This window comes from Chrysochloris asiatica, unplaced genomic scaffold, assembly GCF_000296735.1.
Source record: "Chrysochloris asiatica unplaced genomic scaffold, ChrAsi1.0 scaffold00631, whole genome shotgun sequence".
NCBI lineage: Eukaryota > Metazoa > Chordata > Mammalia > Afrosoricida > Chrysochloridae > Chrysochloris > Chrysochloris asiatica.
The window spans coordinates 98,864-125,291 of NW_006409149.1; the positions used below are offsets into that span (position 1 = coordinate 98,864).

Here is a 26,428-nt window from a genome sequence, read left to right on the forward strand (position 1 = left end):
GGTGAAATATGCTGCAGATCTTCTGTAAATTATGTTGTACTTAATACATCAGGACACAGCGGATACTAGAAAAAATCAAAAACAAAAACAGTTGAAAGTTTTCCAAAGGAACATTTGTATTTTGACATTTCAAATGCTTGCTCTGTAGCCTATTAAGCTATATTCCCTACCCTTTGTTGTTGTTGTTAAGTGACATTAAGTCGATTCTGACCCATAGCAACCCTACATAGGGTTTCCTAGGAGCAACTGGTGAGCTTGAACCACTGATCTTGTAGTTCTATGGCTTTGCAGCCTGGCGCATTAACCCACAGTGCCACACCAGACTCCACATTCCCTTCCTTTTAAGGTAGGTTAAAAATATATAAAGCCATTGTGAGACAATTTTTCAAAGTGACATGAAGCTTCAAGGCTAAGGAATAGATATGCAGGCTTATCCCCAAGTGGGAAATGCCAATGGTTGGCTCCAGTCTTGTGAATCAGAGGTAAGAGTTCTCTAGAGATAATTTCATGATGGTGCTTTGAAAATGATGTACTTAAATGAGGACAAACATTTTATGAGCTGACTTAATTACTGACTTAATTACTTACTGTGCCATTTAAAAAATTTCTAAATTGGAAATCAAAATTTGATAGTTAGGGTAAATGAGCACTAAACTATTTTTAGGATTGTACATTGTAATAGCTGGCATAAAACAAAACATAGAGAGGAGAAGCGGTACAACATTTTTTTGAAACCTGCAATAGTCTGCACTTGGCTCCTTCAGCAGTGACTACCCATCTCCTACCTCCCCCAACACTCACACACCATTTTTCTTGGTCCCAAACACATAGGCATAAACATTATGTGAGAAACTTGCCATTTTCCAGTTTTCATTAATTCAGCTGCTTCATTGATCTTATCAAATTTCATAGTATGGGTAATTAGTGAATCTAGGTTAATCTTCTTTGCCATAAAGTCAGAAACCAGTTTAGGAACATGATCTCTGCTCTTCCATCCTGAAATACAAAGAAAAATGATAGATTTCATACATCAGACTATACTTGAAAAGAAAAATCCACCCAGAGTATTGCTGGACATGTTGAATTCGATTGAGGAAGTCTTGTTTTTGTCTTTGTTAAGTGCCGTCAAGTTGGTTCCAGCTCACAAAGACCCTGTATAAGGATTCTGAGGAATGACTGGTTTGTTTGAACTGCTGACTTTTCAGTCTAGTACTTATCCAACTACACCACACCAGAACTCCTGAAGAAATCTAAGGATGGTTTATTAATATGTCTCAGTCATCAGAATGCTTGTTTCAACTATACGCTCATGGAGAGGGCCGTTTTCCTGAGGCGACATTTGGTACTAATAGTATAGAATTTATATCTAAGTCAAAAGTCTTAGGAATCATGAAAGAAAACAATTTAAAGGTTAAAAATGTCCTTCCTGTGTATGTTTTGATGTCCGGCTTCAAGAAAAAGTTAAATACCTAGAAAAGAAATTCAATCATGAAGTAAAACAAGTGAGAGCTTTTTGAAAAAGAATAACTATGAAAATAAAAGAAACCTTCTGGAAGTAAGAATTGCACAGGCCAAGATAGACTTACTATTGTCTTTTCTTTAGTCTCGTGATTTTCTCGAAAAACTGTCCTTACATTTAGCCCTGTGATTAGTGACATGATCAGTGAGTTATCAGACAGAATTTGGTGGTCTGCTTATAATGAAAAGGGTTGTTGTAGTTAGGTGCCATAGAGACAGTACCGACTTATAACTACGCTATGCACAACAGAACAAAACTCTGCCCAGTCCTGGGCCAACCTCACCATTGTTGCCATGCTTGAACCCATTGATGCTGCCACTTTGCCAATCCATCTCTCTGGGGGTCTTCCTCTTTTTCTCTGACCCTCCACCCTACCAAACATGATATCTCTCTCCAGAGACTGGTCCCTCCTGACAATATGTCTGAAGTATGAGAGATGAAGTTTGGCCATCCTGGCCTCCAAGGAGCACTCTGGCTGTACTTCATTAAACACAGATCTGTTTATTCTTTTGGCAGCCCATGGTCCTTTCAATATTCTCTTCCAACACTGTAACTCAAAGGCATCAATTCTATGACCTTCCTTATTCACTGTCCAACTTTTACATGCATATGAGGTTATTGAAAATACCATGGCTTGGGTCAGGGCACCTTAGTCCTCAAGCTGACATCTTTGCTCTTCAACACTTTAAAATAGTCTTGTGGAGCAGATTTGCCTAATGCAATATGTCATTTGATTTCTTGACTGCTGCTTCCATGAGTGTTGATTGTTGATCGAAGAAAAATTGTCTTTGACAACTGCAATCTTTTCTCCATTGACAAGGGTGTTCTTTATTGGTCCAGTGGTGAGGATTTTTGTTTTCTTAACATTGAGATGCAATCCGTACAGAAGGCTATGTTCTTTGATCTTCATCAGTAAGTATTGAAAGTACTCTTCACTTTCAGCAAACAAAGTTGTATCATCTGCATATTACAGGCTGTTAATGAGCCTTCCTCCAAGCCTGATGCCATGTTTTTCTTCATATACCCCAGCTTCTTGGATTATTTACTCAGCATACAGGTTGAATAAGTATGGTGAAAGAATACAACCATGTTGCATACCTTCCTTAATTTTAAACCATTCAGTGTTCCCATGTTCTGTTCAAACAACTGCCTCTTGGCCCAGGTACAGATTCCTCATGAGCATAATTAAGTGTTCTGGAAAACTCATACAATGTCGTCCATAGCTTGTCATAATCCACACAATCGAACACCTTTGTATAGTCAATAAATCACAGGTATTCTTCTGGTATTCTCTGCTTTCAGCCAAGATCCATCGGACATCAACAATGATATCCCTTGTTCCATGTCCTCTTCTGAATCTGGTTCGAATATTTGGAAGTTCTCTGTCAATATATGCTTGCAGCCATTTCTGTATTACCTTGCGTAAAACTTCACTCACATAGGATATCAAAGATATTGTCCAATTATTTCTGAATTATGTTAGGTCACCTTTCTTTGGAATGGGCACAAATATGGATCTTTGTTGGCCAAATAGTTGTCTTCCAAATTTCTTGGCATAGATGAGTGAATGCCTCCAGTGAAACCTCATTTTCTTGAAAATTTTTGATATGTGTTCCATCAATTCCTGGAGCTTTGTTCTTTGCCAATTCCTTCAATGCATCTTGGACTTCCTCCTTCAGTATCATTGGCTCTTGATCATATGTTACCTCTTGAAACAGTTGAACATTGACCATTTCCTTTTGTTACAGTGACTCTGTGTATTCCTTCTATCTTTTCTTGATGTTCTGCATCATTCAATAATTTCCCCAGAGAATCCTTCAATAACGAAAGTTGAGGCTTGAATTTTTTCTTCAGTTCCCTCAGCTTGAGAAATGCTGAGTGTGTTCTTCCCTTTTGGTTTTCTGATTGCAGATCTTTGTATATTTTGTTGTAATATTTGGCTTTATCTTCTTGAGCTGACCTTTGAAAATTTCTGTTCAGCTCTTGGACCTCCTCATTTCTCCCATTTGCTTTAGCATCTCTATGCTGAAGAGTACATTTCAGTGTCTCTTCTGACATCCATTTGGATCTTTTCCTTCTTTCCTGTTTTCTTAATGACTTTTTGCTTTCTTCCTGTATGATGTTCTTGATGTCATCCCACAACTCTTCTGGTCTTCGGTATTTCGTGTTTAATGTATCAAATCTGTTCTTCAGATGATCTCTAAATTCAGTTGTGATATATTCAAGGTCATATTTTGGCTCTCGTGGACTTGTTTTCATTTTCTTCAGCTTCAGTTTGAATTTGCATATAAGCAATGGATGGTCTATTCCACAGTCTGCCCCAGGCCTTGTTTTGGCTGATGATATGGTGTGCTTCTACTTTCTCTTTCCACAGCTGTAGTCAAACTGATTTCTGTGTATTCCATCTGGTGAGGTCCATGTGTATAGTCATCTCTTAAGCTGTTTTAAAAATATTTTTTAAGTGAACAAATCATTGGTTTTGCAGAATTCTATCATGCAATCTCCAGCATTATTTCTATCACCAAGGCCATATTTTCAAAATACTGGTCCTTCCTCTTTGTTTACAACCTTTGCATTCCAATCCCCAGTGCTTATGACTATCTTGATTGCATGTTTGATTAATTTCAGGCTGTAGAAGTTGGTAGAATTCTTCTATTTCAACCTCACTGCCTTTAGTGGTTGGTGAGTAAATTTGAATAATATGGTATTAACTGGTCTTCCCTATAGGTGCATGGATATTATCCTCTTACAGACAGCCTTGTACCTCATGATAGATCTTGATATGTTCTTTTTGACTGTGAATGCAACAAATGGACCACCACTCATCTGTCAGTTTATCATCTTGTGGTGGCTTGTGAGTTGCCAAAATTCTGGAATCTATGCCATGAGTATTTTAAATAGCAGCAGGGTCACCCATTCTGGAAAGGATAGTGTCATATAATTATACAAGGAGACAACAGTGTCCTAAGCAGATTGGGTCTTAGCAGTCACTTGCTTTTCTTCATTTCAGAATGGGTTGTATACCCTAGTCTTCCCATGGATTCTCAAAACTATCCAATATTCTTCCAGCAAATTTATTTTCTAATTAAGTTGGTTTCTGTTATAGAGAACTGTTATGGCTTGAATTGTTTCCCCATAAATATTCATGGAAAATCCTATATGTCTCTGGCTACAATCCCATTTGGGAGTGGGTTGTTTTGCTATGTTGAGGATGCAGGATTAGAGTAGTGTGTGCCTTCAATCCATCTCTTGATCTGTGAAAGAGATGAAACATCCTACTAGCAAGCAGAGATGGGGAAGACAGATGCCATGCCACATGAAGATCACCAAGGAGCCAAGGAAAAGAGACAAGGACCTTCCCCCAGAGCTGAAAGAGAAAAAAATGGAGAGAGAAAAATCCCTCCTGGAGAGGTGGTGCCATGAATTTGGACTTCTAACTCGTAAACTTTGAGAGAAGAAATTTCTATTTGTTAAAGACATCTGCTTGTGGTATTTCTGCTACAACAGCACTAGAGAACTACAACGGGAATCAACATTTTTAATAATGTTTTCTGTCATTACACGAAGGGATCAAATAAAGCATTTTCTTATCTGTGTAATAAAATGTTCACTTGTTTCTTCTTTCAACTAAACAAAATAAGAAGGAATAGGTTTTCACAGTAGCCTAATTTGTGCTTCTCAATAGAGGCACTAATGCCATTTTGAGTGGGGAAATTCTTCCTTGTGAATTTTGTTGGAGGTTTAACCATTCTGTGCGGCACCCATAAAATGTGATCCTTGATTGAAAGCTACTATAAAGGAAAGTAACTTACATCTATGATTTGACTTCACCCAGAGGCATCTCAAGGAAAAGTTGAGAGAGTGAGCTACACAAAATCAGTCACTGACTACACTATGAAGCGCAGTTCTAATCCGACACCATGTAAGGTCACTGAGAGTCAGAATCAACTCAAAGGCAACTCATTTCTGATTATGGTCATTATATGAAGTGGTCATTGAATTAGGTTTACTGTGAGGGTTATTTAATATATTGGCGACCTTATTTTATAAAAGTTAGCTGAGTATGTGTAATTTGTATAAACACTTATCATCTATAAATATAATAGAGTGAAATGGCAGTAGATGTGCTCAGTGATTCCAAATAGAAGAACTAAAACCACAGTTTACACTGTTAATAACTTCTTTCCCTTTATTTTTTTTACTGCTCTTCACAAATGATTCGGGTAAGTTTCTTAATATCTGTAACAATTTTTTTTGTTGTTAAGTGTGCCGTTGAGTCATTTCTGACTCATGGTAACCCTATGTAGGGTTTCCCAGAGTCCTAGCTTGACCCAAGGTTAGTTTGAACTTCAAGGTCTATGGTTCAAACTCAGCAGCTCCTCCTTGGAAACCCTACAAGTGGTTGGTATTAGTTGGAACTGACTCATAGGCCTTAACAATAAGAACAAGAACAACAATAGGGTTTCTAAGGAGGTTAGCATCTCCTTTGTGGTTATCAGTCTAGTGTTTATTGTACATTGCCATACATAGTTAACAATTTTGTTTGTTTAGTGCCGTAGAGTCTGTTCTGACCCATAGCAATGCTGTAGAGGGTTTCAGAGCTGGTATATTTGAACGACCGACCTTGTGGTTGACAAACCAGTGTTTATCCTACAGAACCACATGAGGACTCCATAATTATCAATACATATAGTTAATTTGGACACACAGATAACTCATTCTCTAGAGTATTTTTGTTCCTAATTTTCTTCTTTTTGCCCAAAATTCAGATTACCCAAAATCTCTGGATAAATACATTTCCTCTTAAAATAAATATCAGATTATTTGCTTATGAGCCCAGAATCATATCTAAGTAGATTTATTTATTTTTGACTTCCTCAATAAAGGGCTTTTCTAAAGGCTATAAAAAGACATGTTCTAAGACAGGTTTTAAAAAAGGAAAATTAAAGGATTCTATGAAAAACTGTTTTTTTTTTTTTTGCCTGAAAAAAAAAAAAAGCTCGTTTCCTATCATTTACTTCGTTTAAGCCATGAATTCATGGTGTTTCATACCTTCGAGTTGGCTTGGTGCCAACTTATTGTTTGGGATAAATTTTATAGAAGTTGAACAATGACTACTAATGATAAGGTATGTCCCTTAAAGAACCCTAGTTGGCAAGTATATAACCAAACCTCAGTGAAGCTATTAATCACAAGAAAGTGTTTTCTTTTTAATTTAGAGTTTGTATTGAAAACTTAACACTGGCATCTTTGTCCAATTTAAAAAATGTTTTTCTCTACTTTTGCATGAGAAAAAGCTCACCAAGAAGCAACTGGATATATCCAGTATCAAAGCTCTTACCTTGAATATTCATGTATTGAAACAGAAACTAAAATCTAAAATTCTTTGGGTTCTTTCTTAGCATTTAAGGCACACCTCCCCTACTCCCCACCTTCAACCCCCTGGGCATTTCCACCATTACAAGTTTCATCCTACCTCCAAACACAGATCCCTTCAAGGAGCGCCCTGAGAAGAACAGCATGCCACTGACACTGAGCTGGACACCAGCAGTCATCAAACCCACAATCACACAGACACCGTGGTTCTCATGGCAGGAGGCAAGGGCAGCTGCCTGTTATGAATCAAATGCAGACCAGTGCAGTGGTTACAAGAAGATGCTCTTAGGAGTTGGACCTAAGTTTTAATCTCAGCTTTACTATTGAATGGTCTGTGACCTTCTTTCCTGATTCTCCCTTCCCGCATTTGAAATAACATTTATTGTATAAGAAGGCATGACACATAGTTAAGCCGCTGTGTGGCACCTAGTATATGTTATTCCTGCTGTGTGACTTCAAGTCAGTTCTGACTCATGTTGTATGGTTGAGTCTGACCCTAAGCATCCCTAAGTGACACAGTAGAATAGCCCTGTATCTTTACAGGAGCAGACCACCGTGGCTTTTCTCCCCTTGAGTAAGTGGTAGGTTCAAACTGCCAACCATCTGAACGAAGAATTAATGCAGCCAAGCACTTAAAGATTGTATCACCAGGGCTCCTGGTATATAAAACCCACCCACTGACTTCCAGTCTATTCTGATTCACAGTGACTCTATATGACAGAGTAGAATTGCTTCCTACTATGTCCTAGGATGTAAATCTTTACGGACTCTACCTTCCTCATCTTTCTCCAAAACAACTGGCAGGTTTGGAACACCAAAGTTTCAGTCAGCCCATTACTTAATCCACTGTACCTCTAGGACTCGTCCACCCATTCCAAATACCAAAGCCATTGAATTGATTCTGACTCCTAGTAACCTGTATAGGGTTTCCAAGAGTATACATTTTTATGGAAGCAGACAGCCTCACCTTTCTCCTGCAGTGAAGCTTGTAGGATTGAACTACCTGCCTTGCCATTAGCAGTCCATTGCTCATCCTACAGTGGTACAAGGATTCCTCACCAGGGCTTACGTTATTATTGTTAGGAGTTGTTGAGTCAGTCCTGACTCAGCGACCCTGTATAGTGTTTCTGAGAAGTGGTTGGTGAGCTTAATCTGCTAATCTTGCAGTTGAAACCAACTTTGCAGCCTAGTACATTAACCCACTGTGCCACACCAGGATTCTACTAAGTCTTGTTGTTGTTTTTATGAAGTGCTGTGGAGTCATTTCTGACCCATAGAAACCCTGTATAGGGTTTCCAAGCAGCAGCTGGTGAGCTTGAATCACCAAACTTGCAGTTCAAACGGCTTTGTAGTCTGGTGCATTAAACCACAGATCCACACCAGGACTCTACCAAGACTAGTAGGACTCAGTAAATTGAAGTAACAACAATGAAAATAATAACATCCATGGTAATAATCATATGTATATTTTTAAAAATCAGAACTATCACTAACACAAGTAGTTGGTTATTACTGACTTTTTGAAAGATATGAAGGGGACAGTTGGTATTTATATAGCTCTTCGTGCTAACAAATGTCAAACAGACTGTGGTGATTTCTTAGAGCAAGACTATGTGCAAGGGAAAGGGTCCAGATTGGAAAAGGCCATTCTTCTTCAAATAGCTGATTGCTGTTGTTGTTGAGTGCCATTGAGTCAATTCTGACTCAGCCACCTTGCCTAGGGCTTCGGAGGAGCATGTGGTGCGTTTGAACCACTGACCACGTGGTTCAAACTGAACTTGTGGTCCAGTGCTTATCTTACAGTGCCACACCAGGACTCCAAACAGCTTGTTTTTTTGTGAAGGGACGTCAAGTCAGTTCTGACCTATAGTAACCCTGCATAGGGTTTCGAGGAGCAACTGGTGAGCTTGAACTTCCAACCTGGAGGTTCAAACAGATTTTGCAATCCAGTGCATTAACCCACAGGGCCACAACAGGACTCCAATTTTTACCTTATCTAGGTTAAATTTCCTGGCTTAGAAATTATAGTTAACAAGCTGTGTCTTGTAATGAAATATTCTAGCCAGAATTCTTTACAAAGTCTTATTCTCTTGCCCTTTGGAGACGCTCTGCTTACGTTCCTATGAAGGACTGGTGTGATGGCAACATTGGCACAAAAGTTATGCTTTCAGTGTTGAAGATAGTGAACAGAATTATTAGAGTGTACAGTGGGTGCCAGCTGGGATTTTTGTAACAAAGAAAGTTAGAAAAATGTGTAGGGACCTTAAAATTTCTAATTAAATTAAATTGTAAGGTAAATTCTGATCATTTCACTCCATGGGAGTACATACCACAATGTCTGGATTTCCAATGACCTCAAAGCAAAAATCAGCACCAGCACCGATCATCTCAATTAAAACTTCGTGGACAGGTTTCTCAAAGTCTAGTGGGCTGAAGCACTCAGTGGCTCCCACTTCCTTTGCCTTCTCAAATTTTTCCTTGTTGATATCCACTCCAATGATCCTGGCTGCTCCTGCTGCCTTACAGCCCATGATCACAGACAGACCAACTCCTCCAAGGCCAAACACGACACAAGAGGAGCCAGCCGTGACCTGAGCACATAAAGACAGAACACCCAAAACTAAAAGCAAAGGGAACATGTGCATTTATTCACTTAAGAAGGCCTAGTGCATATTTTATTTGTGACGTAAGTAAAGAACATTTTCAAATAAAACATATTATAGCTTGAGTTCTAGTCCCTCAAGACAGCTCTAGATATAAAACACTCCTGTATAAAGGTAATAGAGAGAAATGGCTACTACAAATAGAGTTTCAAAGTCCCAGGAATTAGCATGAGTGGAAGTAGTTTAATCAGCATTCGTTGAATCTTAAGTCTTATTTGACAAAATATTCATTTAATTTCAGATATTTTCGAGTCTGTTAAAATGATCTCTATCTTCTTGCAAACATTTCTTTCTTTTGGATACCTGTAAATTTTGCATTACTAACAGGGTTAATGCCTTATGAAGGTATATGCTTATTCTTTAGTACAGTCCAAAACTGGATCAATTTACATTGAGTCCCTTCTACCCAATTTCTCTATATAGTACTGGAACTAATGGAAAACCACCAAGATTTACAACCCAACAACCACTTAAAGATGGTGCTGGGAAGATTTGGATGTAGTACTTTAACAGTAGCTCAGTAATCATTGTGGAATTCCTTGATCAATCTAATACATCAACTTCTCCTTTTGGAGTATTGGTCTGTTACTCTCCTCTTTATTGGTACTTATCATAATCCGATACAGTATACATTTATTTTATTTGGTCTGCTATTTTGAGATTACAATATATGTTCATTAAGTTTTATCAACTGTTGAATCCTAGCACCTATAAATAGTACCTGGCATAGTTGTTTTTTTAAGTTCTGTGAAGTCAGTTCTGACTCATAGCAACCCTTTACAAGGTTTCTAAATAGTGGCTGGTGAATTTGAACCACCGACCTTGCAGTTGAAATCAACCTTATGGTCCAGTGCTTATTCTAAAGCACCATACCAGGACTCCACCTGGTGTAATAGATGCTCCATAAATGGTGTTGAATGAAAGAAAGTATGCATTGAATTGTGGAAGGATACATAGTCATGTTGTATCTGTGATATGTTCAACTCCCAGGAATTCCATATGTTTCCATTTGTGAATGGTATCCAGTATTGATTTTCCACTCTACTAAGTGAATTCCTGGTGTGCTGCTTTAGGATAAGCACAGGACTGCTAACTGCAAGATAGATAGTTCAAACCCACCAGCGGCTCCTTGAAAATGGTATACCTGGTTGCTATGAGTCAGAATTGACTTGATGGTACTTAACAACAGCAACACAACTTACTAAGTGGCAATGGAGAAAACATTGAAGGGGACATTTGATGACTAAGCAGAAGATGGTGAACTCAAGAATGTTTGTGATTTTTCTTCAAGTTGTATGATCACACGTGTCCCAAATGCATGAGGAAGTTCAATTCCATATCTCAAGGATTCCATTCATAATAATTACAAATGATCCTCACCTTGGCAGTATTGATTGCAGCACCATACCCAGTGGAAAATCCACAGCTAATTAGGCACACTTTCTCAAGAGGTGCGACTGCATCAATCTTGGCAATTGCAATTTCTTTTATCACGGTGTATTCTGAGAACGTACTCGTGTTAGCAAAGTGATATACTGATTTTCCCTTGCAGGTAAACCTAGTGGTGCCATCAGACATCAGCCCAGTGTGTGAGTCTCTTTTACACACACACACAAAAAAAAAAAAAAAAAGAAAGAAAAAAAAAGATTTATTTTGAATTAGAAGACTTAAATCTCTTGCCAGGAAATCAAATGAACTTTTCAAAATAATAGTAAAGACTTACTTCAATCTTATACAAAAATTGCTCCCAGGATTTAGGCAAGAGCTACATTGTCCACATTGTGGTAGAAAGAGTGTGATAACCTTGTCACCTAGGAGAGGAAAATAATGAATTATTATGACTTTACTAATTTTAAAAAATGTGGCGTACACACACTCAGTCACATAAAGAGACTTCAAAAGTTCATGGGAAACTGGCATTAAAAAGTATGGAGTTTTCCCATGAACTTTTTAAAGTCCCTTGTATTTATAAAATTATAAAATGTTATAATTTTCCAATTCAACATTTCTACATATACAATTCAAAGACATTGATTATGCTCATGTTGTGCAACCAACACCATTATCTACTTACAAAAAATTCCTAGAACCCGTAACAGAAGTTCTTAACTCCTTAAATAGTGACTTCTTTTTGTCCCCCTTTTTCCTCTCCTATAGTTTAAAACAACTATACGTTTTAAAGTAAAGAGTTAGTTGTTTCTCAGTATTTCAACAACAAGGCACAAAAGAATCTACTATGATTATGGTGACAATTGACAGTTACTTCCATATTTAATTGTGCTTGATACTATGAAGGCTACCAAGTATCCGAGATAATCCACTATTCTTTCATGTTGTTTTATAGTTCCTCTATGATTTCACCTTTTTCATTTTTAAGTTTTAGATATTTATAAAATATTTTTGTATAATGAATGATTTAGGAACTCAACTTGCTTTTTTCCACCAATGATTAACCTCTTGTTTCAATGCAGTTTACAGAACAATCCATGTTCTCCACTTCAAATATGAAAGGCAAACTATCCTTATTAAATTTCTATATAAGTATATTTGAATTCATTTCTAAACTGCTTTTCTATTTGGTTCCACTAATGCATTAGACTCATCATGTGCTTCATAATTGAATAAATAATTGCTTCATAGTTACCCTCAGTTTACTTTTTCTTTCTGTAAATTTTTATCTTATTTTGTACTTCATTTCAGATTTCATTTCAGTGCATTCAGTTTCTCCTTGTTATTTTTCTTCTTAAAATATAAATGCAGATAATACAATACATTTAGTTTTTTTGGTATTACTTATTCATAATGATCTTTCTTTCCCCAAAAAAATGGGCAAGATGTCACCTTATATTTCACTTGATTTCAGCATCTTTAAGGAATGCTTTTGTTTTTCTCATGTGGGTTCCAGATTCCAAGTTGCTGCTATTTCCAAACCTCAGGTCCTAATTTATACCTGCTTTCACCGTGCTGACTCCTTCTCCCACACTCTCAACTATTCCAGCTCCTTCATGGCCTAAAACAACTGGGGATACGTGAGCGTTGTTCACCATTTTCAGGTCTGTACCACATAGCCCTGTGGCCACAATCTGTATGGAAAGCAGAGAGTACTTACTATGGTTTTCTCTATCTCAGATAAAACTTTTAGAATTGTTAGTGTTCAAAAACTTTGAAAATAATTGGCTATGGTTCATTAATACAGTGAATTAATTGATCAGTTTTGCTTCTAGACAAGTATCAATAACATTCTAAAAGAAATCCAGTGTCTTTCATTAGCTAATTTCAAAAACAAGAGGATAAATTTGAAATTTATTGAAAATAGGATAGGGTCAGAAGACAGTTGTACAACCACAGAGTGACATTAAAGTTTTCGTTTGATGCTTCATTTGAGCTCATTTTGATTCTTCATTTGAGAATGGAGTGGGAGCAAGGTAGATAAAGACCAAATATAGAAATAAAGGAATTGGAACATAGGAGGGAAATAGATAATGCTTTTTATTATAATTTAAGCCTAAGTTATTGTTTTTGTTTTTAAAGAATCAAAACAGTTGTTAGATGCAGTCAAATTAACTCCACCTTATGGTGACTTCATGCATGTCAGAGGTGAATGGAAAACTCCATAGAGTTTTCTTTCAGTGGCTGATTTTGGGGAAGTAAAAGGGTAAATCAAAAGGTATTGCTGCAAAATTATAGAAACTTCTATTAAACAAAATTATCAAAATGTGAAGCTATTGTTTCTCAACATATTCTCCAGTTAAGTCTACAAACTTTTGAAGGCTGTGTTTCCATCTCTCTAACCTTTGGTGAGGCGCTGAAGGTTAACGAGTCAGACCGCAAAGCCATTTGAACTGCAAGGTCACAGTTCAGGCTCATCAGCTGCTCCTCGGAAACCCTATACAGGGTCGCTATGGGTCGGAATTAACTTGACGGCACTTAACAACAACAACAACAACAACCTTTCTGTATGGGGGTTTCCAAGGAGCAGTTGGTGAGCTTGAACCACTGACCTTGGGGTTCAAATCAACTTTGCAATCCAGTGCATTAACCCAAAGTGCCACATCAAGACTCCAATTAGTATGATAATATAAGTTAAATATAAATATGAGTTTTATCTGGGGCTTTTAGTTCATCTGTTAACTGAAATGTTGAGTTCATCCAGAGATGCCTAGAATGAAAGATCTGAAAATCTACTTCTAAAAGAGTCAGCCATTGTAAAGAGTATGAACTAAGTTCTACTCTGACACACATGAGGTTTTCATGAGTCTGAAATGTGTTCTCCTTGCCTAGCTTTTCTATGAACAGGTTTAAAGACATGGCTAATGAAAAGGAAATGGAAGCATATATAACTTTCTTCCTAAATTGATTTCTGAAAATAATGGATGACTTACAGTGAACTGTGCTGATTTTTTTTTGGTGTGTGAAAATGTGAATTTTTTTTTTTTCCATTTACCTTTATGCGAACTTCTTTTGCCTTTGGTGGGGCCACTTCTATCTCCTCAATGGAAAATGGTGTACCAGGTTTCCAGAGTATGGCTGCTCTGCACCTGATAACCTGGAACATAAAATATGAGAGCAGAAAGAGAAATTTCTTAGGGTTGGCAGTTTGGGGATTCCTATTTAATGATTATTAATATATTTAGGCCAGTTTTTATACACTTTAACAGAAAAATCATATAAATATGTACTCTCTCTCTCTTTCTCTCTCTCTCTCTCTATATACAATCTACTTACCTCAATCCAATTCTCTTGTACTATCAACTCTGAATTCAAGTTACTTTTGCAATTACTAACAATCAAGACCATCACTGTCAACCTTTTGATAGCATAAATGAAGTTGTCTCAGGATAAGAATGACTTTGTGGTATTGGAGGTATTTGTCATCCCACAAGTGGAAGCTACCACTTGTCTGTCAGTTTGTGTCAGTATGTGTTGCTGTGATTCTGTAAGCTATGCCACAGATCTGTTAAATACCAGCAGGATCACTCATGGTGGACATGTTTCAGCTTAGCTTCCAGACTAAGACAGACTAGGAAGAAGGAGGTACAGACTACTTCCAAATATTTTGTCACTGAAAACCTTATGAATAACAGTGGAACACTGTGAGCACCAGAATGTTGAATATTGAAACATGATGAAGAGCACCAAAATATTGTCAGATATAGTGCGAGCCTGTCAAGTTGTAAGGCACTCAAAATATGACTGGGGAAGAGATGCTTCCTCAATGTAGAGTTGACTTTGATGACGCAATTGAAGTAAAGCCATGGGGACATTCATTTGCTAATGGGACACAACTTAAAATGAGGAGAAATTGTTGTAAACATCCATTAATAATGAGAAACTGAAACATATAAAGTATGAATCTGGGAAAATTGGAATTTGTTAAATATGAAATGCTGTTGCTGTTAAGTACTTGTGGAGTCTATTCCAACTCATAGTGACCCTGCACAGGGTTTCTGAGGCTGTAAATCTTTAAGGGAGCAGAAAGCCTCATCTTTCTTCTGCGGAACGGCTAGTAGTTTCGAACTGCTAGCCTTGAGGTTAATAGCCCAATGAGAAACCACTACGCAACCAGAGCTCCTTAAAATATGGAATAGAATGCATAAAAATTTATATCCTAGGCATTGTTGTCGTTGTTTCCAGCCTCCATTGAATTGGTACTGACCCATAGTGACAGATAACTTAGTCATTGGCTACCTAAAATGAGGGGGCCTATAAAGTCATGAAGTGACTGACTTACAAGTTTTCTAGAGGGACTTTTGTTTCGGAGTGTGTGGGGAAGGTAGAATCCGCACAGAATAGATTTCCTCTTGTCTAGATTGACCTGGTGAAAGGAGATAGGGACAGGATTCATTGATTCAATGATGAATAATTGTTATCATAACTAGTTGCCATTGTCACAAGTGTAAAGATAGAAGTTTTGTAACAAGAAGGGGAGTATTAGTTAATCTAACATTCCAGGGACAGAGGACCCTAGGATCATCAAGAGAGAAGAGCATGAGCTGAACATGGGACCCTAACCAGAGAAGCAGTGACACCAGAGGTGATGGCATGGAGAGATTGTGCAACTGAGTACTCTAGACTCATGGAAAGAGAAAGTCTGTGTGCTGGTGGCCAGGAGACTGGCTTGCAGAATGTGACCTTTGGTTGTTTAAATGATTATCTATCCCTGCATGTTTTTTTTTTTGTTGTTGTTGTTGTTTGTTTGTTTTTGTACATCAAGGAAGGGAAAAAAAAAGAGAGAGAGGAGTGTTTTCTTGAAAAATGAAACAATCTATGATGGTTTTGTGGGGAGGAGGAAATGATACATATGCCAGAGGGTAGACATGCATTGACATGAGTGATGTGGCAGGCAATATAGAATGGGAAGGAGGTTGAAAGAGGAAAGATGTGAGTGATAGGAAACACAGGGAGAAATGCAGTGGCTAAAGCAAATAGAGGTAAATGCTGTTAAAAATTGGTGCATGGATGGAATTGTAACCATATAATGAAGCAAAGTATATGATTTGTTGAATGTAAGACTGATGATATGCTCTGTAACCTTCACTCAATTCACAATAAAAAGTTAGAAAAAAAAAAGAAAGAAAGAAATGGTTGATGTTCAGTCATTTCAAGAGTAGCATACTGAAGGAATAAGTCTAAGGTGCAATGAAGGTATTGGCAAATAACAAGGCTCCATGAATTGATGGAATACAAATTGAAATCTTAACAAAAAAACTGATGAAGCACTAGAAGCACTCATCTTTGCCAAGAAATTTGGAAGACAGGTAACTGACCAACTGATTGAAAAGGTTCATATTTGTGTACATTTCAAAGAGAGGTGACTCAAAGGAATGAGGAAATTATTGGACAATATCATTAATGTCTCAGGCAAGAAAAATTTTTTTAAAGATAATTAAAAATGGCTGCAACAGTACATTGACGGAGAACTGCCAGAGGTTCAAGCCGTATTCAGATGAGGTAGGATTGGGGATATCATTGCTGATGTCAGATGGATCTTGGCTGAAAGCTGAGAATATCAGAAAGATGTTTACTTGTGCTTTATTGACTATGCAAAGGCTTTTGATTATGTGGATCATATGGACAACACTGTAGAGAATGAGTACTGGAACACTTCATTGTGCTCATGAAGAACTTGTACATAGACCAAGAGGCAGTTGTTTGAACAGAACAAGGGACATTAGAAAGTTTCAAATTAGGAAAGGTGTGCACCAGGGTCTTATTATTTAATCATACTTATTCAACTGTAAAAGTGCCACGGGCTGCCAAGAGAACCAACAAATCTGTGGTGGAAGAAGTGCAGCCAGAGTGTTCCTTGGAGGCCAGGATGGCCAAACTTCATCTCTCATACTTCGGACAGATTGTCAGGAGGGACCAGTCTCTGGAGAAGGATATCAATGTTTGGTAAAGTGGAGGGTCAGAGAGAGAGAGTAAGACCCCCAGTGAGATGGATTGGCCAAGTGGCAGCATCAATGGACTCAAGCGTGGCAACAATAGTGAGGTTGGCCCAGGATCAGGCAGTGTTTCTTTCTACTGTGCATATAAGGTCGCTATGAGTCAGTACCGACTCGATGGCACCTAACAACAACAACAACATTCAACTGTATGCTGTGGAAATAATTTGAGAAACTGGACTATATGAAACAGGATTGGAGGAAGACTCATTAACAACCTGTCATATGCAGATTATACAACCTTGCTTGCTGAAAGTGAAGAGAACTTAAAATACCAATGAAGATCAAAGACCACAGCCTTCATTATGAGTTGCACATCAATGCAAAGAAGGAAAAAATCTTCACTACTGCATCATTAAATAACATCCATATAAATGGAGAAAAGATTGAAGTTGTTATAGACTTTATTTTGCTCTGATCAACCATCAACACTTATAAAAACTGTTTTCTAGAAATCAAATGACATATTGCATTACGCAAATCGGTGGCACAAAACCGCTTTATAGTGCTGGGGAGCAAAAATGTTAGTTTGACCTAAGCCATGGTATTTTTAATAATTTCATATGCATTTGAAAATTTGACAGTGAATAAGAAAGACCATAGAAGAATTGATGCATTTGAGCCATGGTGTTGCAAGAGTATATTAAAAGCATTATGGATCGCCAAAAGAACAAACAAATTTATGCTTGAAGGAGCACAGCCAGAATGCTCCGTGAACGCTAGGATGGCCAAACTTGGTCTCTTGTACTTCTGATATATTATCAGGAGGGACCAGTCTGTGGAGATGGATATCATGCTTGGCAAAATGGAGGATCAGCAAAAAAGAGGTAGGTCACCAAGGAGTGGCAGCATTAATAGGCTCAAGTATGTGAGGTTGGTGCAGGAAGGACTGAGCTGTGTTTTATTTTGTTGTGCATAGGGTCCCTTGAATTGGTATCTATTTGATAGCAACTTACAATGACAACAACAACAAGGACTGTAGAGAATTGGCTTTGAGGTTGAGGCTGAATTATGAAACAAGAAATGGAGACCATGCAGTGGTTGTTGTTATTGTTAAGTGCTGTTGAGTCAGATCCAACCCATATAGAGTTTCCAAAGAATGGCTGATAAGCTTGAACCACCAATATTGTAGTTTAAACCAACTTTGCAGTCCAGTTTATTTAACCCACAGAGCCACACCAAGTCTAGTATTTGCAAACCGTTAAATGGCGGTATTGGAGACATTGTTGGTGGCAAGTTAGTTCTTGGGAGTTCTGTATTCAGTCCTACACTGTTCTCACTCTAAATTCTCCTCTAAGTGTTCTTACCTACTTTCATATATTCAACCACTACCTTTAAACAGATGACTTTCAAAATCTGTATCTATAGGGCAGACTTACTCCCAAACTTCATAATTATTTATTTATATGTCACTTGAATATCCTACATCTATCTCAACCTCAGCATGTTTGAAAGTGAACACATACTAATTTTTCACTTTCTCCCATCTTCTTCCTCACCTCCTGCAAACACACACACACACACATCTCACAATTTGCTCCTCCCTCTGCATTCTCTATTCAATCAATCTGGGACCATGAAAGACACCTACTCATCGAGGATAGAAATCTGGGAGGTAACTTTAATTCATGTCTCTCTTTCATCCCTTCAAATCTATTATTTCTGGAATCTATTTCCTCTTCTCCATTCCTGTAATCATTGGCTTTTATCTGGACCATTAAAAAAGTTTCCCGCTTCATCTCAGACTCCATATCATGAACTTCAAATGCACCTTCTCTCTCATTACCATGAGAATTTTAATCATGAACAGGCTAACCCATAAGTTAAAAATAATATTGCTACCTACAACTATGGATGCAATATCTCAAAAGAGGAACCAAATCCTTAATGCAAGAATCATTCCCACACCCTCCACACACAGATTAGACAGGGATGGGCAACTTGGACATTGGCTACCCAAAATGGAGGTGGGGGAGGGGGGAGGCGCTACAAAGGCAAGAAATGACTGGCTTACAAGTTTTCAAGAGGGAACCTAGATCCAGAAGGTGTTGAGGAAGGTAGAGTCTCCAGTGAGTAGTATCCAATCTGTCTAGGCAGGGCTGATGAAATGAAATACAGATAGGTCTCTTGTGATACAGTAGTGAATAATTGTTATCAGGACTGATTGTGAGGGTTGGAAATGTAAGGGTAGACATTTTATAGCAAGGAGGGGAGTGATTAACTTTCCAGTCTAGGAGCGGAGGTCCCTAGGACCATCAACAGAGAAGAGCGGAGAGTGGGATCCTACCCAGAGAAGCAGTGATGCAAGAGATGGAGGCAGAGACGATGACGTGGAGAGATGGAACAACTGGGGACTTGAGATCCAGAGAGGGAGAGGGGCTGTGTGTTGATGACTGGGGGTGGGGGGGGGGGCAAGCTTGTAAGGTATACCCTTTGGTTGGTTGATGATGCATGGAGGGGATTGTAACCATGGCAATGAAATGATATATGATAGAATGAATGTAAAACTAATGTTCTCCCATGTAAACTATCACATAATTTACAATAAAACATTTATATTAAAAAAATGACAAGAAACAATTTCAAACACCCATTAATAATTGGAACATGCTATGTATGAAATATGAAGCTATAGAAATTGAAAGCTGTAAAAAAAGAAAAAAAAAAAAGATATTGCTTCCAATTACCTAACAGACCTTAGTGACCTGGTGTACAAGGCTCTCCATAATTTTCTCCGTTAGTCACTCTTATTGTCACTTTTTGTCTCAGACTTAACTCTCCAGCCACATAGACTATCCTAGATCTCCTCATATGACATAGTTTTCTTACTTCTATGTTACTTCTCATGTTGCTTCATCTGCCTGTAAATCCATCTCTTTCTTTACCTGGTAAATTCTTATTTCTTCTGTACGTCTCCACTCAGGTTTCACCTCCTCTGGGAATGTAAGCTAGATTAAGTCTCTTCCTTTAGGCTCCCATTCTCTATTACTATCCTTGCACACTCTTTATTATTATTATTATTATATTACTTGATTTTGTTGTTGGGAACACACACAACAAAACCTATACCAGTTCAACTTTCTGCATGTACAATTCAGTGACATTGATTACATTCTTCAAGTTGTGTAATCATTTTCAGCCTCCTTTTCTGTGCTGTTCCTTCCTCGCTAACATAAACTCACTGTTCCCTAAGGCATCTATTTAAACTTTGAGTTGCTGTTGTCAATTTGTTCCCATACAGATAATTCTTAAAACAGTACTAAGATTAAAACAGTAATTTACTCTAATTAAAACAGTAATTTAAAACAGAGACTAGCTGGGTGATGATAGCCACTGTCAACTAATCTGGTCTGACTCATAACGATGCTATAGGGCAGAGAGATTTGCTCCATAGGATTTCCAAGACTTTAAATCTTTATGGGAGCAGACAGCATCATCTTTCTTCCTTGGGGTGGTTATTGGGTTTGAACCTTCATCCTTTCAATTAGTGATCCAATGCTTGACCCACCACACCAACAGGGCTTCTAGCTGGGTGACGAGATAGTGCTAAACAGATAAACACACAAATAATATTATGCCAGGTAAAGAGGAGAAAACTATACTTACTTTGCCTTTAGTACTCATGCTGATGTTCTTCCTCTTCTTTGCCCAGATGAATATATAAAGAAAGATTCACGTCACGAATTTCAGTCTGAAAAGTCCAAGTGTATGAAGAAGACTGGTAACTAGCAAGACTTTGTTCTAAGCTTTTTGTGTAAATTCCTGCTTGGAGGGAGGTTCCTAACTGTGATTTGAAATAGACTTAGCTCAGTATATAAAGGTCAGATTGTGCAATTTTTACTTCTCTCTTTAACCATGTAGTTTCTTTCTTATATAATCCTTCAGCAACTGGTTCAGTAGTTCAGTAACAACACAATCAGTTCTAATTGATCTGCTGAGTGTTAAAATTGGACAATTTAATTAACAGTACACATAAACTTCTTTTTTTGGTTGTTTTTCAAATGCAGAGATGATCACCTTTGTCTTTAAACTTTGATAGTCCTTGTGGTTTTGCAAATTGGTTAATTGTTGAAGGATTAAAATGTTCCTAGGTAATTTACTTTAGTAGTTTATCATAAGTGCCTCTCTGTCTTGGTATGCAGACAGTAAAATAAATTTGCACAATAAGTCTGAGAACTGAGATTTAGAATTCAGAAAATGTCTTTATGTGGACTAAGTGAGTCTTGACCAAGTTCCAATGATCTGATGATCAATGGTAACAAAGAAAGACATTTCCAATATAAAGGAACACCAATGACCAGGTTCTAGTTAGAAGGAAAAGTAAAATGATTCTGAGTTCATGATGTGGAAAAAAGTTGGAACCAGTTCTAAGGTAGTCTTTCTATTATTAAATTGCTTCTTTCTCTACCCAAATTACTGGTCTATAGAACAAAAAAGTGGAGTTGTTAATAGCTGTAAGACTTAGGGCTTAGGCCTATTAGAATATACTCTTGACTAAGAATTTTAGCCACTGCCTGCATGATTTCTGAACATTATCCAGAGTCTATAATTCCTGGATTTCTCGACTTTGCAGTGAAACTAGTCAATCACAAAAGGACAAATACTGTTATGAGACCAATGTAAAAAGTCAAGAAAAGGTTTTCTTGATAAAAGAAACAATCTATGATGATTATGGGAGAAGGAGGAGAGAAATTTTTCACAGGCTAAAGGGTAGAAGCATCTTAACATGGGTGACGGGGTAGACAATACACAAGAGGGAGGTTGGTGGTGGTGGTCATATGCCATGGAGGTTAGCAGAGGAAAAATTAAGGTAGTGGGAGACAGGGAGGAATGCAATAGTTAAAGTGAATGGAGGTAAATGCTGTTAACCGTTGATACATGGTGGTGTGGTGGTTATGTACTGTGGAGTCGGTTCCAGCTCATAGAAACCCTGTATAGGGTTTCTGAAACTATAAATTTTTACAGGAGCAGAAAGCATCTTCCCCTCACAGAACAGCTGGTAGTTTTGAACTGCTGACTGTGAGATTAGTAGCCCGACTTGTAACCACTACTCTACCAGAGATAATTTGCTCTGTACACCTTCACTGAAGTCACAATAAAAGGCTTAAGAAAAAAAGGACAAAGAAAAAAGAATAGCAGCAATGACAACAACAAATACAAAACAAAGAAATCCTAAGAATTACGTGGGACACCATTATGATTTGTTGAATATATGATGATCTTGTCTGTAATCCTTCATTCAATTCACAATAAAACATAATTCAGCCTTCCATGGATTCAATTCTACTTCTTTGCCCTTTCAATGTACTATCTATTTCTGAATTCTTAGTATTAATTAATCTTCTGATTTTCTAGTTGCTGTTTTCCAATTTTTCATTTCTTTTGTCAGTTTGTTCTTGTAGTGTTTTCCTGAATTCTTCTAAAGCTTTTTTCTGTGTTCTCCTTGCTTTCTCTCAATCCAATGAAGGTACCTAAATATCATTCTTTCAAATTCCTTATCAAATAGTTCTGATACCATTTTTGGTATTATATTTTCTGATTCTGTATTTTGGTCACTTGCTTGAGGCACTCTATCTTGTTTCTTTGTTTAAGCTGAAATTGTCTCATTTTCCTGAGACATTTGTGGTATCATTGTATTTATATTTAATTGATGATTGTATGTTTCTGTGTTATCAAGCACTTACCTTGTCTCTCCTGGTGGTTATGATGGACATTGGAAATGCTTGTTGAGTTCTATATTTGCTGTTTATGAAGCTTAGCTCAGGAGTGGGACATCTGTTGCCCACCAAGGCTGCTTAGGAGGGGGTACCACTGACTTCTGAGTTGGGGAAGCTGGATACTATACACACTTCTGGCTCCAGGAGGGCACAGAAAAAGGGAGAATCACATCCCCATTGCTGCCAACTTCCAGTTACATCCTGTGCCTATAGGTCGCTTGCAAAGGCTCAAGATGGCTGCAGTACTTCATGCTGCAGGCTTTCAAGCCTGCCCGTTTTTCTTCTCTCTAACTGCTCCTGTTTAGTGGCCTCTTCCAGTTAGCACTCAATCCACCTCTCTTAATCCTCTGAAGCCCAGGGTTCAGGATCACCATCTGTAGTTGTTTCACTTAGCCTTGCATGTCTTTGTTGCACTGTGTCTGCCTGCCATCTTGTCACAGAAGTCTTCTCTTTTTCCAAATTTTTTTATTGAGAGTTGGGTTTTGAGAGCAGATAACCAATTTTACATTAAACAATTCGTATACATTTTGTTCCATCACATTTATAGTAATCCCTTCAATGTAATGTCACTTACCCTATTTCCTCCCTGTGTTTCTAGTTCTTTTTTTCCTAACCCTTCTGAACTTTGTCCTTGAGTAAATGCTGCCATTTTGATAACAAATTGTTGATTATTCCTATGTGTCATGGGCCTCACTAGTATTATTGTGCCTCTTATAGATTTGTATATTATTTAGCTTACAATTGAGCCACAGGGGTGAGTACATTTCCAGACCTGAAGGGTGACTGAGTACTATAGTCTCAGGGGTCCCAACAGTCTCTATCTGATCAATAAAACTGGTCTTTTTTCATCTTCAATTTTGTTCCATATTTTGTCCCACTCTACTCACGACCTTCTAATTTGATTTCTTTCAGAGCAGTTGGTAGAAGTTATAGGGCACCATCTAATTCTTTTGATCTCAGTGTCATGAAGACTGTCATGATGTTTGCTGGTTCATTGAGGACTTATCATTCTTGTTTTTTTTTTTAAGGTTTTTATTGTGGATTGAGTGAAAGTTTACAGGGCAGATCTGCAATTTTACATTCAACAAATCATACAGCTTGTTTCATCACAATGATAATAATCCCCTCCCATGTAACATCAGTTAACAGTATTTCTCTCTATCCACTTTAGCTTTAAAAAAAACCAAAAATACTCAGGCATATATAATAATTTACATCTCCAAAAGGCATAGTCTGCAAGTCTGCCTCCTGGTCACCAGCTCTTAGTCCTTCTCTTCCCATAAATCTAGAGTCCTCAGCAGTTCCCCCTCTACATGCCCCCATCTCTGCCTCCATCTCTGGCATCGCTGCTTCTCTGGATAAGGCCCTGAATTCTGCTTGTGCTCTTTAAAAATCAGTAATGGGCGAGTTAAAGACTAGTATCAGCTGCCACAATAGAAAAGCAGTATTGCTTTACTCAGTTTTCAACCCCGAGCTGGTTGTCAGATTCAGAGTCCATCAACTGAAGGGGAAGCTGCGTCCTCTTCAATAAGAACTATACACAACGTAGATATGGCAGTGGTAGTGGTGGTTGTATGCTGTTGAGTTGGTTCCGACTCATAGCAACTCTATATCAAGTTTCCAAGGCTGTATATCTTTACAGCAGCAAAAAGCCTCAACTTTCTCTCATGGAGCATCTGGTAGACTTGAACTGCTGATCAAGTGATTAACAGCATAACCCACTACACAATCAGAGTGCCTTAAAAGGCACCAGGAATTGATGGAATACAAATAGAAATCTTTCAATAAAGTAATGTGGCACTGGAGGCACTCACTCATCTATGCCAAGAAATTTGGATGACAATTACCAGGCCTACTGACTGCAAGAGATCCATATTTGTGCCCATTCCAAAGAGAGGTGACCCAAGGGAATGCGGAAATCATCGGGTAACATCATTGATATCCCATGCGAATAAAGTTTTACAAAAGGTAATACAGAAACAGCTCCAACCATACATTGACAAAGAACTTTCAGAGGTTTAAGGCGGTTTCAGAAGAAGACGTGGAACTAGGGATATCACTGCTGACGTCAGATGGATCTTGGCTGAAAGCAAAGAAGAATACCAGAAAGATGTTTATCTGTGTTTTATTGACTTCACAAAGGCTTTTGATTATGTGGATCATGACAAACTATGGACAACATTGCAAAGTATGAGTATTCTAGAACACTTAATTGTGCTCATGAGGAACCGGGACATAGACCAAGAAGCAAAAGAACCCTAGACTGTTCTTTTGTGTACCATAGACTGCCAAAAGAACAAATGGATCTGTGTTAGAAGTACAGCCAGCGTAATCCTTGGAAGCTAGGATGGCCAGACGTCATCTCTCATACTTCAGACATATTATCAGGAGGGACCAGTCACTAGAGAAGGTTATCATGTTTGGTAAAGTGGAGGGTCAGAGAAAAAGAGGAAGACCTCCAGTAAGATGGATTGGCACAGTGGCAACAGAAATAGACTCAAACATAGCAATGACTGTGAGATTGGCCCAGGACCAGGCAGTGTTTCGTTCTGTTGTGAATAAGGTCGTTATGAGTCTGTAATGACTTGACGGCAACTAATGACAACAACATATATGCTATCAATCCCTGCCCCCAATCCTTTTCCACAGAGGCAAAAAACCCAAAAGTATAACTTTAAATTGGGAAAAGGAGAATACACAGAACTTTCCAAAGTTGTCCAAGCTAACACCCATTCCATAGTAACCAAACTGCTGGCATGGTCCTGTTACAGCTCTGTGAAAAATGAAGCATGCCATCTTATTCAAGAATGTTTGGGCATGAAATTAGTGAGCTAAAGGTCTTTGAACTATCTTGTATGAGAGCTTTCTATTTGATCTCATGTGACTCTGTAGGATAAACATTGGGATTGTGAACCACAGGACTGGCAATTTGAGCCCACCTGCCACTCCAAGGGAGAAAGGTAAGGCTTTCTTCTCCCCACAAAGATTTATGACATCAGAAACCCTACACAGGGTCACTGAGACAGAACTGACTCAATGGCACTTAACAACAACAACAACATTGTTGGTTACTTTCCCACCATTGAAAAATAAGGAGAGACATACTCTTTGGAGCTGGTGAATCACTTAATCAGCCCACTGATTCAAGTTGTAAACTCAGCTAGAAAAAATAAATTGTTCTCATCTGTCAACATCCATACAAGAAAATGGGCTTGATTGCCTCCATGTACGAAGACATATGTGCTTCTGTTTCTCTAATTATTTTGCAACCAACAATGATAACATATCAAAAACCACCAAATCAAATCCAATTCCATCAAGTCAATTCCAATTCATATAGATTTCTGAGACTATAAATACTTAAAGGAGCAAACTGTCTCATCTTTCTTCTGTAGAGCAGCTGGTAGGTTTGTACTACCACCAGGGCTTGCTGAAAATGTGAGTTGTAGCACTCTCATTGGTTGAGTTAATACTTCATTCTCTGTGTCTCTACCATACCCTGCATTTTACCTCTATAACAACTATCACAGCTAAAATTCATGCATTGATTTACGCAATGATCTGCATTTTTTTTCTAATGATGCAAAACAAATTACCCCAAAACTAATGGCCCCAAACAATCATAAACATTTATTATCTTACAGTATCTGTGGGTCAAGAATTCAGTAGCATTGACTGTTGACTATTGTAAAATAGAAACTTGAGTGG

At 38.0% G+C, this 26,428-nt stretch overlaps 1 protein-coding gene across 1 annotated transcript; it reads right to left on the reverse strand.

The window, feature by feature from the left end:
• Nucleotides 1–40: 40 nt before the first annotated feature.
• On the reverse strand, nucleotides 41–20,627 carry LOC102838341 (alcohol dehydrogenase 6-like). Its single transcript, XM_006877836.1, has 9 exons — nucleotides 20,610–20,627; nucleotides 14,003–14,104; nucleotides 12,509–12,641; nucleotides 11,282–11,369; nucleotides 10,939–11,116; nucleotides 9,226–9,486; nucleotides 6,996–7,131; nucleotides 858–996; nucleotides 41–65 (listed from the first exon to the last, which is right to left on the reverse strand). The coding sequence occupies exons 1-9, from the start codon at nucleotides 20,625–20,627 to the stop codon at nucleotides 41–43; spliced, it is 1,080 nt and encodes a 359-aa protein (XP_006877898.1).
• Nucleotides 20,628–26,428: the final 5,801 nt, after the last annotated feature.

Coding starts and splice junctions, on each gene's coding strand:
- LOC102838341 (XM_006877836.1), bottom strand. Junction 9,487..10,938: donor CTGCAATCAATACTGCCAAG/GTGAGGATCATT, acceptor TTATGTGCTCAG/GTCACGGCTGGCTCCTCTTG. Junction 997..6,995: donor GAAGGGATCTGTGTTTGGAG/GTAGGATGAAAC, acceptor TTTGTATTTCAG/GATGGAAGAGCAGAGATCAT.